This window comes from Neolamprologus multifasciatus, chromosome 7 (genome assembly GCF_963576455.1).
Source record: "Neolamprologus multifasciatus chromosome 7, fNeoMul1.2, whole genome shotgun sequence".
Classification (NCBI taxonomy): Eukaryota; Metazoa; Chordata; class Actinopteri; order Cichliformes; family Cichlidae; genus Neolamprologus; species Neolamprologus multifasciatus.
The window spans coordinates 4,266,661-4,285,305 of NC_140445.1; the positions used below are offsets into that span (position 1 = coordinate 4,266,661).

The 18,645-nt window shown below is 40.1% G+C and overlaps 1 protein-coding gene and 1 long non-coding RNA gene across 6 annotated transcripts in view; both read left to right on the forward strand.

Annotated features, from left to right (window-relative positions):
• The window catches only part of ndrg4 (NDRG family member 4), an 80,014-nt gene that overhangs the window by 35,416 nt on the left and 25,953 nt on the right, over nucleotides 1-18,645 (forward strand). For 3 of the 5 annotated variants that reach the window (XM_085166821.1, XM_085166822.1, XM_085166823.1), the window contains 3 exons: nucleotides 1,212-1,302; nucleotides 3,618-3,776; nucleotides 10,659-10,697. In XM_085166821.1, coding sequence (XP_085022947.1) covers nucleotides 1,212-1,302; nucleotides 3,618-3,776; nucleotides 10,659-10,697 — 289 coding nt within the window. The remainder of the gene's footprint in view (nucleotides 1-1,211; nucleotides 1,303-3,617; nucleotides 3,777-10,658; nucleotides 10,698-18,645) is intronic. The other 2 variants (XM_085166824.1, XM_085166825.1) reach the window with 1 other exon arrangement.
• LOC146513536 (uncharacterized) lies at nucleotides 3,783-8,472 on the forward strand. The gene is made up of 2 exons (XR_014875144.1): nucleotides 3,783-7,051; nucleotides 7,453-8,472. It is a non-coding gene; the product is annotated as an uncharacterized LOC146513536 (long non-coding RNA).

The window sequence follows — 18,645 nt, forward strand, 5'->3', positions numbered from 1 at the left end:
GACATCATGTGTGGAGCGGGGCTTTCTGCAGTTACAGCTACCAAAACAAAATTGCGGAGTCATTGTCCCCCATTACGCCCAGGTGGGACCATCTCGTTGCAGAGAAACAAGCACAGGGCACTCATTGATTTAGCGTTATGGTGAATTACATATTTTCCTGTACTTTATATTCGTTTTGTAGTTGTGTGTCTTATTTTGAAAGAAATATTTATGCGTTCAGAGAGCATGAAGGGGCAGAGAGGAGGATGTTACTCTCAGTGTTGTTGGTGCATTTCAGGAGGACGCTGCTAATAAAGTTACACAATTACACAGTGAATTTGCGTTTATTATTTTATTTAAAAAATACCACAGTTTTTGTCTTGGTCGTATCATTTTATTTTATTGTATTTATCCGCGACACCTTAAAGGCCGTGGAAATATTGTCTGACATTAAACCAAACAAGGTTGGGGACCGCTAAGCTAGTCTATGAAACATGCTCCAAAAGCTACCAAGAAGCATTTACAGAAGTGTACAATGATGTTTAAGAAAAAGCATCACTTTAAATTTAGGGCTCAGGTTTAACATGAAATGCATTCATGGAGTCATTTTTTGTTTAATTGTGCTCTTGAATTAATTTTTGGATAAAACTGCCATGTTTTACTCTTTTGTTACAACCAATATCACAAAAAGAGAAGGCAAAAATATGCATGTACAAATGTCCTAAATGCCTCCAGTGGATCGACTGACTCACTGTGGGGGATTTCACATGTCCTTACCTTTGCTCTTAGACATTTCTCCCAGGCTTTTTAAAATTCTGGTCATTACTGTGCTCTAGATTCTCTCCCCCACTGTATATGTAAATTTTGTCTCTATTTCCAAAAAGTGATAGAAATACATTTTCATTGCTGTTAAATTTTTCAAAGGATGGCAGCAGGTTTGTAGCAAAGCTGTTTTGCATCATGACTCCGTCTCTGTTTCCAATCAGCTCCTCATCTGTGAGCAGCTCTGTTTATTCCAGGTCAGCAGAAACATTTTCAGCGATCCGATTCCTCCCAGATTTCTGAAATCATCCGGTGAAGGACGTCACCGCTGCCGTCATCTCACAGAGATGCGAATGATTCTTTTATTTTAACTGTTGTTTTAAGGTCAGCTCCACAGCGTGCTCTGTGTGATGAAATGCGAGCGTAACCTTAGATGTGTCTTTTTCTGCGTGTTGCCATGGTGATTGCAGGTTGCTGTCCAGGATGGCGGGGATGAAGGAGCAGCAGTTCACGGAGGAGAAGCCCCTGCTGCCGGAGCAGAGAGGAGTGGACTCAGACATGGTTAGTCGACCTGTTTATTTTACCGTGCGTTCTCTTTGTTGCCATTAACCTTCCTGTCATGTAGCTGATTAGCGCTCGCAGGACGACGTCCTCAGAAACTCTTGGCATTTTATAACGGAGATGTTTGTGCTCATTAGCTGTGATGACTTATAATTAGACGATGAGCTTGTTTACCAGTGGAGGAGGAAATTAATGATCTCCATCCAACCATGACTCTTTGATAGCAGCACCGTGAGAAGATGAAAGCTCATTTAAGAGGAGGGAAAGCGACAGAGAGGGAGCGGTGCAGGACATAGAGGGAAAAACAGCGAATAGACAGTAGGCGGTTACATAAGAGCCACTTATTCCAGTCCACTTATCCATTAAATAAGCAACAGGTACAAGTTGTGGCTGAGTCAGGGGCTCTTGAATGCCTCTCATTGCAGTAATGATAAAAATGGTATAGACGATACCAAATGGAAAAGGGACGTGAAGAGGCCAGATATGAGCAATTTCCTGGTGAAGTGACTTTGTGTTAATGGAGAAGAAAGAAAAGAGATGAAGGATGCTTGAGCCAATACAGCAGGACAGGCAAGTTCAGAGAAAGGAAATTGATTGCGAACCCTGATTGGCCAATTGTGACAAAGCTGTTGTGATCATAATAGAAACAAATTGGCAACAACAACATCAATCAAACCCAGAAGAACACGAAAACAAGCATAAATACATGCGGACAAGTCCTGTGCTTCAGACAGGCCTCTTATTTGTGCTGGAGGAATCAGAGAGGCGGCAAATAAAACCACATTAGGCGTGACTCACTTTACCAGTGCGTCAGAAATAAGACATCCAGTATATAGAGTAGGTCTTTTATTTGTCTCAGTAGCTTATTTAAAGGAGCACAACATGCCACGCATCAATATGAACGACTAATTCTGCCATTGATCAGCTAAAGGTCGTTAGCCCTGCTCATTACGACTCTCTGCTTGTAAATAACTGAGCCATCGATCAAGCTACGTGTCTGCACGACTCGAGTTATCGTTCAGTCGAAGAGCACTTCAGCCCAGACACACTCGCTCTTTTATTCCCCTCCCAGCTCTTTCGAAGTCTGTTGCTCCGGTGTTGTGCAGTAGCATGTTAGTGACCTTTAAGAGCGGTTACTGAGTGATTACCTTCTGGAACGAAACACTGGTAAACTCGTCGTAAGGCATGTCGGACTAATGCTGCATTCAGTTCATATGGGGACAGCGGAGACGTTCTAAAGATTTTCATGTGTCTCAGCTTTTAAAACTAGAAATAAACTAACAGTGGTGCATTTAAATGGTAGAAAACGTCCCTACGTCCCTATAGTGAAGCGCGGTGGTGGCAGCATTATGCTATGCGGGTGCTTTCTTTTTCTCAGTTTAATATAATATTGCTGCAACATGAATAACTACAAGCCAAGGAAAAAACAACAACAGCTGTTGTTTCACAGTAAAAGCCTCATAACAAATAAAAGATTTTTGTACACTAACTTACTAGTGCTTAAAATTTGAATTAGTTTAGATTTTAGGGGTACTAAGGCTAAAAGGACATCACACAAAATGTTACTTATGTCTTATTGTATCATATAACCTGTAATAATAATTCATTCTAACATGACATCTGGTATGTCTAAAAGCTGAGACACACTTTTCCACTCTGAAGCTTCCCTTGTGATATGAATCCAGCATGGTCCTGGTTTTGAGTTGCATGTGGACAGTCTACTCCAGCAGGTCTCTGCCCACAACTTGTTCCTCAATAAAAGGAAGGCCACAGATCTTCAGCCTGACCTTTTGTGATGACACTGGAACAGAAACGAAGCAATTAAGTTACGCAAGAAATCTCCTTCCTTGGACTTTTAAAGGCTTCGAGCAGGCGTGTCAAACTCATTATTTTTCACTGGCCTGATTTACAGCCCAGTAGTGCTTTGTTGGTAAGTCACAATATAAATGCCGGTTCATTCTAATTTGATTTAAAGTAAGTAATATTAATAAACTCAGTCTTAGTAGAGAAGTAAAAGATCCTTCTGAAAATGTCCAAAACGCATAGATAGTCAGAGTTGTGGGATTTTTTTCCCACATTCACTTTAATGTTTACAGTTTTTACCCATCGAGGGACAAAAACATGCAGCGTATATGAATTTAGATCAGGCCTGTGAACCTTATGTTTGATGTTTGACACGCCTGGAGCTCATTTCTAAGCGTATTAGAAATAAACCATGAATGATTAGCATGTTTTTATGTTGACTGTATGTTGCTGCTATGTCTTCCCCAGATGTTTCCCAGTAACCACCTTGTTATGCTTGTTTCACAACACAGCAGGATAAAGGAGAGGAGGCATCAGGGGGGCTCCAGGGCCCCACCGCCCCCGCGCCTCTTAACAACCCCCCTCCCCCCAGTCGCTCCACTCACCGCTGGCATGTCTTCGCACGGCACTGGCTCCGCCAGACCCGCCGTCGGACCAGCGGGGTCCTCCCGGTAACTACCATAACAAGTAGAAACATCTGATCACTAGTACACTGATTCAAACACACACTAGACTAGACACTAAAGTAGATGTTTAATATTCTAAGGTGGATGACAAAGTCGGGAGCAATTATGGTAAAAATAACAAAACAAACAGTTCCTGTGTAGAAAATCTCACTTAAGTAATAAGATCAGTAAATTGTTCATAATATTTCGTTTTAAATTCAAAAATCTCAACACAAGTAAAGGTATATGTAAAGATATTTGCCATTTTTGGCACCGGTAATTATAGTTATGATATTTTTTTAAACATAAATTGTGTTAAATTGTCATTGTCACTATAGAAGAATGTAGCATTTAGTATCAGTGTTAGCATGACAGCAGCTAGCATGACAGTTGTAGTGACACATTGTAAACTTCTTGTCAGATTCAGAGTCAAACTCTATAAACAAACAAAAACTAGGTCCAATGACCGAGCATCAGCTTTTTCTCTTTCACCAAAGGAATAAACAATAAATCTGAAGCTTTGTTACATACGTAGTTTGTTATATCACATAAAAATATTATATCATATATAGGGATGCACCGATACCGATACTGGTATCGGGTATCGGGGCCGATACTGTAAAATGTGTGTGTACTCATACTCGTAAAAGTTAACCGATACCATGAACCGATACTAACTTATTTCATTAATCAGAGGGTGGCTTGTCATTTCTGTTGTCGTTTTTTAGATTGGCCACTAGGGGGACATCCCGCGCTAAACAGGCACAGGGTTAGACGAGTGAGACTGGCGGCTCCAGATAAAAAAAGAGAAACTGGAGGCTGCTGTAGCTAGGCTAAACAAAATGTCAACAGTGTGGACCGGAACAGCCAACTTTAACTCAGGTTTTGGAAAAGCGATGAAAAATGTCAAGAGAAAATCCACGGGCAGTTAAAATAACAGAGGCTCTGACTCATTTTATCGCTCTGGATGACCAGCCAATGCCGGTCGTGGAAAACATAGGATTGAACCGTCTTCTCAGCATACTCGAGCCGCGATATGAAATTGGACACTCTGCAATAATTTAAAAGTTTATTTTATTCTCAAACCTAATTTGTATTTATTTTATTCCAAACAGAAGTGTTTATTTATTATTCTGAAAGCTCAGACAGTGCCAATAGTTCAGTGATATTTTGTTAAATTACAATGTGGAGACTCTGCAATAATTTAACAGAAGTGCTTATTTTTCACTTGAAATTTTTTTTGTGGTCATTTTTATTACGATTTTATTTTTTTATCGGCAGAGAATAAAATAAAACCTGTCTTCCAATTCATTGCAATTGTGTGTGTGTGGTAGAAGTATCGGTTTTTGTACTCAGTATCGGCAAGTACTCAGATCCAAGTATCGGTATCGTATCGGTTTGAAAAAATTGGTATCGTTGCATCCCTAATCATATATCAATATAATCATATTACAAGAAAAAAGTTAAAAAATGTGTCAAAAAAACAACCGACCTGGAAACTACCACAGCTTAGCAAATTAGCCTTTAACTCTGATCAAATGTAATTTTTTAGACTTCCAATTTTAATTTTCAGTGTTTTATTCTTAAATGTTAAATATTTTAAATGTCTTAACAGCTGCAGAAGAAACATGTTTGGTTTGCAGTGCATATTTTCCTTTATACGTCAAATACTTTCACAATAAAATCCCCATATCTGACTCTTATATATAATCTATAAAACCACTTGAGCAGCATTGCAACACACAAACCTGTGACTAGGCCTACTATCTTGCAGAGTATTATTTATGCTGCTTTATACTTGCCTCAATGACAACATTGTTTCCCCTCTCCGTTCTTTGTAGAACCTCTAAGATCAGACTTTATCACATCATTCCCCAGATTTTTCTCTACCTGATTAATTATACGTAGTCCTGCATTTCAACAAAAATATCTGACAGGGAAGAAAAGAAAACCCCTAAAAAGTAAGGCAAACATTCACTAAACCAGCTACTGACATTCAGAGATGGCGGCAAAGAACCACAACATCTCCACAACAGCGTCACTATGCAGCCTTACAGAGTACACAGTCTGTGGGGATCACCTGCAGTAAAGGAAGCCTTACACCATCTCTAAGAGTTCATCCCTATTGGTTTCCATGAGCAGTGTGTTTGTGGTCTTCCTTTTCCCTGAACTGAGATGCAGCACATCCCCTACTCTGCTGGGGATGGGAGTAATAAGAAAGAGAAGAGTGCCACCTGCTGGTCCGACCACCGTACTATCATCACTAACATTTTCCATCTGAGAACAATGCATGAAATCTGCGGGGACTGAAGTTGCCCTTTACGCTGCACATTTCTATGTCACCCTCACACCTTCACCTTCTCTACCCAGCACACAGTTAGCTCATTCTGTTCTGCTGGGCAGCTTCAGATCCCGCTGTTTTTAGTGACATCTTTCTTTCTTTTTAGGTGTGTCCCCGATCTGACTCTGAGTGCCACTCCTTTCCTTTTTTTCAGTATTCATTACTAATTACTTAAACTTCTATCATCCCTTATTCCAGCACTTTTCCTTTTGACTATGCATATGTGCAGATTCCATTTTTAATGTTGTCATATTTTCTTTCAGAAATGTTTCCAGAATCCCTCATTTAAACTCACAAACAAAGACTCAAACTGTGCATGTTTAACAATGAAGCAGTGTGAAGACCATCTGTGTGATGTTCTGATTGGTGTCTAACCTCATGTGCATGCACTCATTTTTTTTTTTTACCGGATTTCCAGATGTTCCTGCTCTGCTTTAAGCTTTGCAAAAGCAGCAGAGCAAGAATAAGTGATACATTCCAAAATAACACAGGTTAGGATGGGTGATGTCACCGTTGCCATGACAAATGGCAACAAAATCATTTTAAATGTATCTCCTAATCATGTGTTATTTTATTACACATTAGGATGGATTTATTTATGACAGAAAAGAAATAAGCTTTTTATAAATACATCTGCTCTCAAACGATGGGCTCACTGCGTTTATTTGTGTCTTAAAACAAACATCAGTTTAGCTGAGCATCGAAACGTGATGAACTGTGTGATACTGTGGGACATAAATCAAGTGTCTGCCTGTATTTAAAACTGTTATCGGTGCACGTGTGTGATACTAATTACATCATTATGAATTTGATTTAAAAATGTAAAAATTCCTTAATAAATGGCTAAAAATGTACATTTAAAGAGGTATTCCCTTTCTGATATAGCATGCTTTCCAGTTAATATGTATGTCTCTAGACTAGACGCTGCCACTGGAGGTAGGTCAGAGGATGATCTGATATCCTCGTGTTGGTGTTGTTCCCAGATCATCATGAAAATGTTGTTCCAGGTTCAACATTGCAAGTGACCAATCACATTATTGTGACGTTATTCTTTTGCGCACCAACCCATTCGTGCATTTATGAAATTCCAATGTTGCAAGGACAATATCAATTCTGCTTAGCGTTTATTAAAGGGTTAGGGTTAGGGTCCGTTGATCGGCGGACAAAGGCGGTTTCTCGCAGCTTAAGTACAGTTTTTTGTTTTACGCCGGTTTTTCCCGAAGTCGCAAAAGTATGACATCACAACATTCTGATTGGTCACTTGCAATGTTGATCCTGGAACAACCTTTAGTATGATGATTTGGGAACAACACCAACACGAGGATATCAGATCGTGCGTAGGTCAGACATGACTAGGACCCCACCTGGATGCTTCCTTGGTGAGGTGTTTAGGGAATGGGAGGAGATCCCGGGGCAGACCTAACATGCTGAGGTGGGACAATCTCTGCTTAGGTCGCTGCCTCTTTGGCCCAGACCCCAATAAACACCAAAAAAAAATTGATTTTCTTATTTTAGTTTTATGGAGCAGTATCAGTAGTTGTTGGGTTGTCCATTAAAACGGTGGTTTCACTGTAATTATGGGTGGCTGTAGCTCAGGCAGAGCAGGTCAGACACTAATCAGAAGGTCGGTGGTTCGATCCCAGGCTGCCTCCTGGCTGCATGACAAATATCCTTGGGCAAGATACTAACCCCATGTTTGCCTACTGGTGGTGGTCAGAGGGCCCGGTGGCGCCAGTGTCCGGCAACCTCGCCTCTGTCAGTGCGCCCCAGGGCAGCTGTGGCTACAATGTAGCTGCCATCACCAGTGTGTCAATGGGTGAATGACTTTATCCTGTCTTCCTTCTCTCACCCCAACCGGTCGCAGCAGATGGCCCCGCCCCTCCCTGAGCCTGGTTCTTCCAGAGGTTTCTTCCTGTTAAAAGGGAGTTTTTCCTTCCCACTGTCGCCAAAGTGCTTGCTCATAGGAGGTCATATGATTGTTGGGTTTTTCTCTGTATCTATGAAGCGCCTTGAGGCGACTTTTGTTGTGATTTGGCGCTATATAAATAAAATTGAATTGAATTGAATGTAGTGTAAAGCGCTTTGGGGTCCTTAGGGACTAGAAAAGCGCTATACAAATACAGGCCATTTACCAATATCAAAAAATAATGTCTGTTTTTATGGACATATTTACTTACTTTAATCAGTTCATATACCATCATAATAGCATTTTAAAGTTTTCTACCATTAACATAATGTTAATTAACATACCACTAACAGTATGTTTTATGATACTCGCCATTTTTTGAGCTTGAAATGTCATTTTAACTTGTTACCATCAGGAATATAAAAAATATCACTTTAATATCAAAAGTGTTTTTTTTTTTAAAGTAGCATCATATTCTGGGATGATTTTTTTAATGGATATTAATATTATATTCTGCTTAATATTTTGTATTGTTGACCTGTACATGTGTTAGCATAACTTCAACAGCAAGTACTTTGTTAAAATTTTACTCTGGATGAGAGTCACTTGATTGAAATCTCAAACCGTGTCTCAGTGCACGTGTGAGCGTTGTTTTAAGACTTTAGAAAAGGTGAGCCCATCCTTTCAACTGTCATTCGAGACCAGGTTCCCTAAAAAGTGAGCCCCTCGTGCAAGATTAAAAAAGATCGACTGTCTGATTAATAATTTGTCCGGCAGAGCTGGAACGCTTTGACTGTCACAGCTGTCACGTTGACTCAAACCAGCTTGTCAGTCTCTGAATTTGATTTGATTTTTTATTTTATTTTTGGCAGTGAAGGTGTCAGACTGGCCCAGAGGACGTGACTCATTTCACCGCTGAGGCCAGACGACAAAAGTGTTATTTTTATGCCTCGATCATTTACCTCAGCGTTACAGCTGCACACGCTGCTGAAGTGGCTCCTGCGAAGGGGATCTGTTTACTGTTTACTTCTTTTTTTTAAAAAAATCACCATTCTCCATCACTTTTTCGTTTCTTACTGCGGATTTGTTCCCAGTTTCCCACATGCGCTTTAATAAATCATCTTTGTCGAATGGGAATGCACATTACAGCACTAACCGCACACGCAGACGTCTGATAGACTTCAAACTAGGGATGCAACGATGCCAATTTTTTCAAACCGATACGATACCGATACTTGGATCTGAGTATTTGCCGATACAGAGTACAAAAAACGATACTTCTACCACACACACACACACACAAATACAATTAATTGGAAGACAGGTTTTATTATATTCCCTGCCGATAAAAAATAAAATCTTAATAAAAATGACCACAAAAAAATTTCAAGTGAAAAATAAGCACTTCTGTTAAATTATTGCAGAGTCTCCACATTGTAATTTTACAAAATATCACTGAACTATTGGCACTGTCTCGAGCTTTCAGAATAATAAATAAACACTTCTGTTTGGAATAAAATAAATACAAATTAGGTTTGAGAATAAAATAAACTTTTAAATTATTGCAGTTATTGCGGTCCACACTGCTGACATTTTGTTTAGCCTAGCTACAGCAGCCTCCAGTTTCTCTTTTTTATCTGGAGCCGCCAGTCTCACTCGCCTAACCCTGCGCCTGTTTAGCGCGGGATGTCCCCCTAGTGGCCAATCTAAAAAACTACAACAGAAATGACAAGCCACCCTCTGATTAATGAAATAAGTTGGTATCGGTTCATGGTATCGGTTAACTTTTACGAGTATGAGTACACACACATTTTACAGTATCGGCCCCGATACCCGATACCAGTATCGGTATCGGTGCATCCCTACTTCAAACTATTAACTAGATGTAAAGTAAGAACACTTTTTTATCAGTATTTATCTAGTATTGCATTTTATCAAGTATACTGTGGCTCAGGAATCAAAATGAAAAATAGTCAGCCTGCATTTCAGATTTTGCAGATTTTTACTGCTCTCTGCAGCACTGTCCTGTGTGTGTGGACGCAGGCGTCTTCAGTTTATTGTTTCCCCTCTTTATTTCTCAATAAGCAACATTTACGTTGTATGTAAAGTATCAAATTGGGCATCCAAAGTGGTACATTCATAAAGAAGAAGCACGATAACCACGAAATCAAAGCTGTGGTTTTATCCGGTTCTGTAATTTTACACAGATTAATTCAGTTATTTCCGCATACAGTTTTAATGATATAATAATTCTATCTATCAAGAAGTTATTAAGCAATAACCAGATGAATGCAGAAACAGGTGACTGCAGAGAGGAGTTAAACACTTGCCCTCTGTCGAATCCATTCGGACTGTTCTGTAAAAACATGTATATTTAGAGTCACAGAAATTACCGTAATGACTGTAAAAGTCGCAGACAGTGCAGTGCATTTTGTGTGCTGTACTGCTGACGCGCCTCTGGGAAACTGTGTTGTTGTGTGTCTGTGGTTTGGACCTACAGTGCACAGTCTGTGCTGCTCTTCAGTTCCAACAGTGCATGTGTGAGGAATATTTCTGTGTGTGACTTCAGACTACTTCTTCTTCCAGTTTTAATTCTCTCTCTCTCTCTCCGTCTGTTATGTCTGCTTGTCTCTCTCTGCAGGATAGCTGTGAACAGCTGATGCCACCAGGTGACTGGAAGGTATGAGTAGATGTGTGAGAGAGGAAGCTCGACTTTCTCTCTCCGTTACCTTTTTTTATCACGTGTTTTGTGGCCTTTTCATCTTTCTTTGTTATTACTTTGTGTCAGCTTACTTGGGTAAACAGTGATGCCTGCCTGAACAAATGATCCCTTCAAGAGGGAGATGACAATGAAGTATGGAAGTGCCTTCTGAACACTGGCACCAATATATTGCTAAATATTAAAAAAAATCACATGTATATTGAGCAGTATTGGAACTACTTAGAAGCTAGCATACATCTGGCGATGTAGTGTGCTTCTTGCTTGGACTGATTTTTTTCTCCTAATCCTGCTAAGTACTGTAAATCCACACTCAGACACACTGCTGCTTGTAAAACTTTTCGAAGCTAACCCTCTCTGTCCTTATGGCCAGTGCAATAGCTCAGTAGTTAGCACTAGGTTTGAATGCAGGCCAGAGTGGGACCCTTCTGTGTGCATGTTCTCTTTATACTGGCACTGATTAATTCTCCCTGGACCAAGGCTTGCAGGTTGGAGTTGGTCCCCTGACACCTTATGATGGCTGCTAATTGCTCCTAATTCAGTAAATGAGTTTCCATATGGGGATCAGCAAAGAATATCTTATCCTCCTTCAACTCAGCCTGCTTTCTTGTGCAACCTTTGCTCCTAAATATTTGTGTCATTGGTGCTGACTTAGTTTAGCCGAGTAGTTTAGCTCTTAAAATGTGGCCTTGAATATATAAGTTACATTTTGGCTACTTGGTACATAGAACACAGGGCTGACCATAAAGAGGCATCACAGTGTCACAAACATCAAGTAAACAAATGTCTTTTATTTGCAACATATAGAATAACTGCTGTTATCTAAATTTGCACATTTTAGAATAGAATAGAATAGAATTCAACTTTATTGTCATTGCACATGCACAGGTACAGGGCAACGAAATGCAGTTTGCATCCATCCAGAAGTGCTTTAGTGATATAGATATATTACAATATATATTAGCAATAATATAGATATGTAAGTATATTACAGAAATGGGTCTATTATGGTATGTTATAATGTACACGGTATGAAGTATGTTGTGAATATTCTATAACTATAAGTATGTACAGGCTGTAGTGAGTACAGGCTATGAACAGGCTATGAACAGGATATAAATATGAAATAAAAAAACTAAACAGAATCTGAGATATACAGTTAAACAGAAATGTGAACTACGCAAGTTATAAACAGTTGTAGGATTAAAAATTATCGTATGTACAGAATGATTATTTACACAGAGCTATACAGTAGTGCAGTTAAGATAAGTGAGATATGTGGATAATTTCTACAGAGGCTATAAAGTGCTGGTGGTTGTGAGTGGTGGTTCAGTCCATGTTATTATTGTATGTTTGAGGGTCAGCAACGCACAGCAATTCTGGATGAATAATCCGGTTAAAAGTAGATAAAAAACCGCTAAATAGCAGATTCTGGAGAGACACTGAGCCTCGCGTTGTTCACGCGCTGCCATCTTGGCGGCCTGCATCACATTTGAAGTATTATCATTCCCGGAACGTTTAATTACACTTTTATTTATACATGTAGTCCCATTGAGACTCAGAGAATACACATTAAAACACAGGAGGGAAGCAAAAGCTAGAATTACAACAGAGCCAACAATAAATCAATAAAACAAACTCACAACAGGATCTTTTCACAGCAAAAACGACTTTGTCATCAACTTGACTATGAGTTGCTGGGCCATGATTTTTAACTGGACCCAGCTAATTAGCTAATAACACCTGAATAAACCTTCATGAACTGTTACATAAGCCTTGAGTGGAGCTTCACACTTCACCTCTGCTGGTTTATTTTAATCAAACGTGTGCTGAGTGTCAGACGTTTCACAGAACACGTCTGCTTTACACTTCAACCTGATGCTTCTGATGATAACGCTGCATTTTAAAGGATTCTGCCTCACTTAGAAAAGTCGTTCTTTTCCACGCGATGAGCGATTTCTGTGAAAGTCTATGTACGATGGGTAGGGTAGGGAAAGTTTTTACTACTTCCTCCATGATCCATCGTGATTGCTCAACTGACGAAGGAGCTCTCACACAGCTTTCTAGTGGAGACACAAAGTACGTCATTTTTTAAAGGACTTTACAGTTTGTTGTGAAACAGTTTGACTTCAACAAAAATCTGAGTGACAGAATTCAGCATCTAAGATCAAAAGGAAAGCCCCGAGGTAGAGCAAGCCAGGAAAGGCCTCGACCCACTACACGCAGTAGATGTGGGGCAGAAAAACTTGTTGCACTTCTTTGGTATCTCGTTTTGTGGTTTAGTGTTTTTGTGGTCTGTTTGGACGTGTGGGTTCACGTCTTAACTGTTTAAAGTCGTTTTATGGCTGCTTTTGTGCTGTTGTTGGGTGTCTTTTTGTGTCTTTTTGTAGTAATTTTGCATCCCTTTGCGATTTGTTTGCATAAACGATCTGCATTATATTGTTTAATTGCGGCGCTCATTAACGTAATGGAGGCACATAGTGGCAGCTGATAGGCTGACTCTAATTACAAAACCCTAAGTCTTTCACATTCACAGCTCTGACTGCAGAAACACTGCTCATACACATGTTGTTTTAAATAAGCTTAGTTAACCCTTTAAAACCAAATACAAATACAGTTGTTCACCTTCTTAGTTGTGGATTTTTTTCTAAACAAGCATTAACCCTTTAAAACCGGTCAGAGCAGCACGCTCTGTTTTGCATAACTATTTTTAAATCCCGGTAGCTCTGCAACCACATAAGCTAGCGCAATAATTTTTTTTGCATATGAAACCGGAGGAGTTGTACTTACATCTTATGCCATCAGCTTGATCTAGGTCACAGTTTCCTTCCACATATAGCTTTGCAAAAACTGCATAAAAAGCACTAAAAAACATAATATTCCAGAAACACGCTTTGCCGATCCGATCATCCGATCAGATCTATGTTGGAATAGACGTTAGCATGAACTATCGCATGTCCGCCATGACCTGCCCGAAACTGGAAGTGTCATTTTCGTGGAAATGTAGTTTTTTACCATCAGGGCCTCATAAGCCTATACTGGTGTTTTTAAAAGTTATGTTTGACTTTATGACTTTCTGTGTGGTTTCTGGGATGCTTAGGACTCATATTGCACTGCTGGAAATAGTTTATTTTGATGCATATGCTGCTTTTTTGCAAATTTGCATTATAATATTTATTTTCGTTTTTCCTGCAGTATATAAAAATTGGTGTATTTCAAAAATAAATCTATGAAGACACTCAAAATAAATTTCCTGTGGTGGGAAACTATTTTGTGCAACTTTTTTGTATTTACAGTTTTGAGGGATAAGCCTCTTAAATTTCTCTAACTAGAAATATATGTTAAAAAAACAAAAACGATTTTCAAATTTTTTTGTAGTTTATTGCACTTTTTTGCAATTTATGTAATTACTATGCACTTAATGCAGACATATTATTAAAATCTAGGCTGTAATGGTTGTATTGATGTATAGTAACTTGAAATGCTCCCAAAAATGGCTCCACAGCATGTAAACATATAATATAAGCTCTGGCGGACTTGGTTCTATGGTAGGTCTTAAAGGGTTAATTATTCCCTGAGTAAAAGGAGCTTAAAACCTTTATTTAAACAGGCTGTGGCAGTGAGATCTTTTGTTCTCAAGCGATAACTGTGCACGGTTTCACAAAAGACAAAATATACAGATGTTCAGAACTTCTTGCGCCTCTTCTTGTTCTTCGTGCTGCTCCCTTTAGGGCAGCGGTCCCCAACCCCCGGGCCTCGGACCGGTACCGGTCCGTGAGTCGTTTGGTACCGGGCCGCGAGAGTTGAGGCTCATGTGTGAAATGTATCGTTTTCAGGGTTTTTATCGGAGTTATTTTGTTATCGTTTTTATCGTTAACTTGGTTTTCCTGGGTCTTTTCACGTGTGTTATGAGTAAATTTTCTTTTTTTCGGTACCGGTACTAGTTTTATTTTGTTGTATTTATCCGCGACACCTTAAAGGCCGGTCCATGAAAATATTGTCGGGCATAAACCGGTCCGTGGCGCAAAAAAGGTTGGAGACCGCTGCTTTAGGGGACAGGACTGTCTCACCAACCCTCTGCTTCTCACTACATTTATCAATCTTATCTGTCATCTTCCTCTTTTCCTCCTGCCTGGCAGCTCTATATTCACTGTCCAATATATCCACTATCCCTCCACTGCAAACGCCCAAAACAATTTAAAGCATCTAATATCCGAGTGAAATAAAATAATGTTGCTTCAATCTGTTTATACGCTGCAAACATTTGAACTCCGTTTCTCCAGTTTCAGGGTGAACATGTTAAGAGGTACAGCTAGTATTACTGAATCCTTAGAGATAGCTGTAACTTTTGATAGAAGACTCAGAGACGCATATTTGTGGCTTTGGCTTATAGAAGTCAGCATCTCCATGCTGGGGAAATAGGTTTTGCAGCTGTTTGAGCTACTGTATTTTAATATAACCAGTGATCAGCTGTAACCCAGGAATCTACAACCATAAATAAACACCATCTCTTCATCAACAGTTCTAATTTTACGATCGTAAGGTGTTTGGAGATGGACAATGAGCTAAAAAAAATGTGCAGTTGGTTTGATCAGAGTATCGAACAAAGCTTTGCTGGATGAGAAATTCCTGAAATGTGCCAAAAGCAGACTTTAGATTTGTAGGGAAGAGTCACCGGGATTTAAATTACTGTAATTTATGTACAAATGCAGATTATGGTTTTAATAGTAAACAAAATATCAGCGGGCATCTACTGCTTTTTGTCCAAGAAACAATTACAGTGCGTAGGCTGCTGTGAAATCACAATGTGCCTTTTTTATTGTTGCACACAAACTGACAGTGGACACTGCGTCTGTAGTCACACAGTAAAGCTGCTCGTATTAAAGGGACGCTGTGAATAAGCTGTTGTTCTCTTTACAAATAAAAGATTGCGTCATAAAAATTCTTCTAGCTGTTGGTAAAAAGAACATTTTCTTCCAGAGGACTGAGGTTTAATCCCAATTGGTAACATTTTCTTTCTGTTCCACTCTTTGGTTGGGTCGAGGTACTAAAAGTAAGTGTACAAAAACATCATGATTTATATGTTTTGTATTAAAAAAATATTTTTCTTTTCCTCTAAAGCTGGCAGACTGATTGAATGTAGACCTAATATAGGCGTATAAGCAGTGTTGGGAAGGTTACTTTTAAAATGTATTCCATTACAGATTACAGAATACATGCTCCAAAATGTATTCTGTAACGTATTCCGTTACGTTACTCAATGAGAGTAACGTATTCTGAATACTTTGGATTACTTAATATATTATCATGCTGTTTACAACTACGTGAATGTACTATTGCTGTGATTTATTACTGTTACTGAAGGTCCGCGGCTCCGAACCGTAGTAAAGGGACCTCTGGCTAATACGGTGGGTTCTGTGTCGGCTCGTAGCTGAAAACTAGCTTTACTTTGTTGTCTGGGTCAACTTTGAGAGACAGAGAGAGGCGTTGAAAGGCTGCTTCAATGGAACTTATTGTTTTTGGAGGAAAACACGAACACGGTGTACAGTCGAGTCTTAATAGCTTACTTACAACTGGGCTCATCAGGCTCTCTTCTTGGCTGCAGTGGTTATTATTATATTTACATGCTTCCAGCTCCCGTTTTTGCTCGATGACAACTCGTACTTTTCCTTTTTCTCCCTCCCTCGCTCACAGACACATAACGGGTAAGGCAGTCCATTCTCCCTGCAGCACGGACTACACTGCCCATGATGCTACATTCTTTAGAGCTATACCTGTAGCATTCTGCCTGTTAGCTTAGCACAACAACAACAAAAAGGCCTCTCTCACCCAGGAAACACGCAGAGAGAGAGCGTCACCCTGTAACCATGGCAACCGTAACGCTGCCGCCTGGAACAACAGAACGTAGCTGTCAAACAAAACCCAAACAGTCCTGACCCGCCACAATATGAAACAGGGAAGTACCGCCGTGTAATCCATTTATTTCAACAAAGTAACTGTATTCTAAATACCACCTTTTTAAACGGTAACTGTAACGGAATACAGTTACTCATATTTTGTATTTTAAATACGTAACGGCGGTACATGTATTCCGTTACTCCCCAACACTGCGTATAAGAACTCGGTGGTGACTGGGTTAAAATTTACATTCATCACATGATGTGAAAACGTCAGTTTATTGTGAACTTTTTGGTAGAAATGCTCATAGACATTAAGATGATTATAGATCAGCACCAAATTTAAATTATGATCTGAGAAAAGACGTGAGGGATCAGAATAGTTGTGCCTGCGAATTGCTGCCGAGATAAAAATGTTTGACGTTTAATGAGCAACATATTGTATTTCATTCCTGCATTTGAAGCCGTTTCTACGTTGATTTCCCCATCGCTGCTCCTCAAAAGCTTGCTGCCAGAGACTGTGTTTAACGCAGACAGCATGATGCAGACTCAGCAGGGAGAGAGTTAATCTCCAGCGGGAAGGGAAAGGGGGGGGACAAAAGAAGACAAGAGAAAGGATGGGAAAGCAAAGAGTGGTGTTTACAGTTACTAAGTCAGCATGTCGAGCGCTCTCTCAACAGGAAAGGGGGATAGAGTGGGAAAGAAAAGAAGGCAGAAAGGGAGAGGAAAGAGGGAGCACTGAGAGACAGGACTAAATGCAGGGCTGCTAAATGAGAGCTCAGAGAGAAGAGGGGGAGGGCCTGCAGCCAGCTTGATAGTCACTCAGACACCATCCCAGCCATGAGAACATGCACGTATCCCTCGCTCTCTGCACCTTAGCATGCTTCCCTCAAAATGGAGAAATACAGCAACCCTAAAGATGAAGATTGATAACACCGACTATCCTGTTACAGAGCAGGGAAACATCAGATACTGACATTCACGTGGCTGTGACTTCGACACGTACCACACGTACTTCAGCAGTGTTGCTGAGCATGCACGATTCCATCTATGACAAAAGCTACTCTGAGCTCCGGCAAGCTCTCGCAGCAGGACACCACCCTTCATCCACAGAGACCTAAAACTGCAGCTCGCAGGATCCAAATATTCTGCTGACAGCGTCCCGGGGCCAGACAGCACAGGACACCCTCAGAGAGTCTTTGTCCCTGACCCAAATCTGCCACGCCATGCTGGGCAGATGGCTGTATTAATGTAGCTGAGTTTTATGACACACAAGCACACGATTACAGTATCAAAACTGTTGTGCATTGAGTTTAAACTCAGTGTAGCTTAATTTATTGTGCTTAAAAACAACCCAGGCCTATGTCTCTGCCCTCAGATCATCACCGTGTCCCAGCTGTATGCCCCATCATAAAGTGAGGGAAATAATTATTTTGTTCTCTGCTGAATTTGTAAATTTGCTCACTTACAAATATTTTTTATTGTAGTTTCAGTTTAATGGACAGAGAGAGAAGAGAAAGTCCAGAAAAACACATCAAATAACTGATTTGTTTACAATTAAATGAGTATTTGATCCCCAAGGAAAACATGACTTAGTACTTGGTGAAGAAACCCTTGTTGGCGAGCAGAGCAGCCACCAGGTCTGCACACGTCTCCTTCCTTGGCTGCCGCTTGCCAACTTGAAGCTTCAGCTGCCTCCACAGATTTTCTCTCACCCCAACCGGTCGCAGCAGATGGCCCCGCCCCTCCCTGAGCGGGTTCTGCTGGAGGTTTCTTCCTGTTAAAAGGGAGTTTTTCCTTCCCACTGTCGCCAAAGTGCTGCTCATAGGGGGTCATATGATTGTTGGGTTTTTCTCTGTATCTATGAAGCGCCTTGAGGCGACTTTTGTTGTGATTTGGCGCTATATAAATAAAATTGAATTGAATTGAATTTTCTATAGCAAAATGCAATGACCATGAAAATCAGAGTCTCTTTATTTCTTAGTGGTGAGCAAGCTTACAAATTCAGCAGG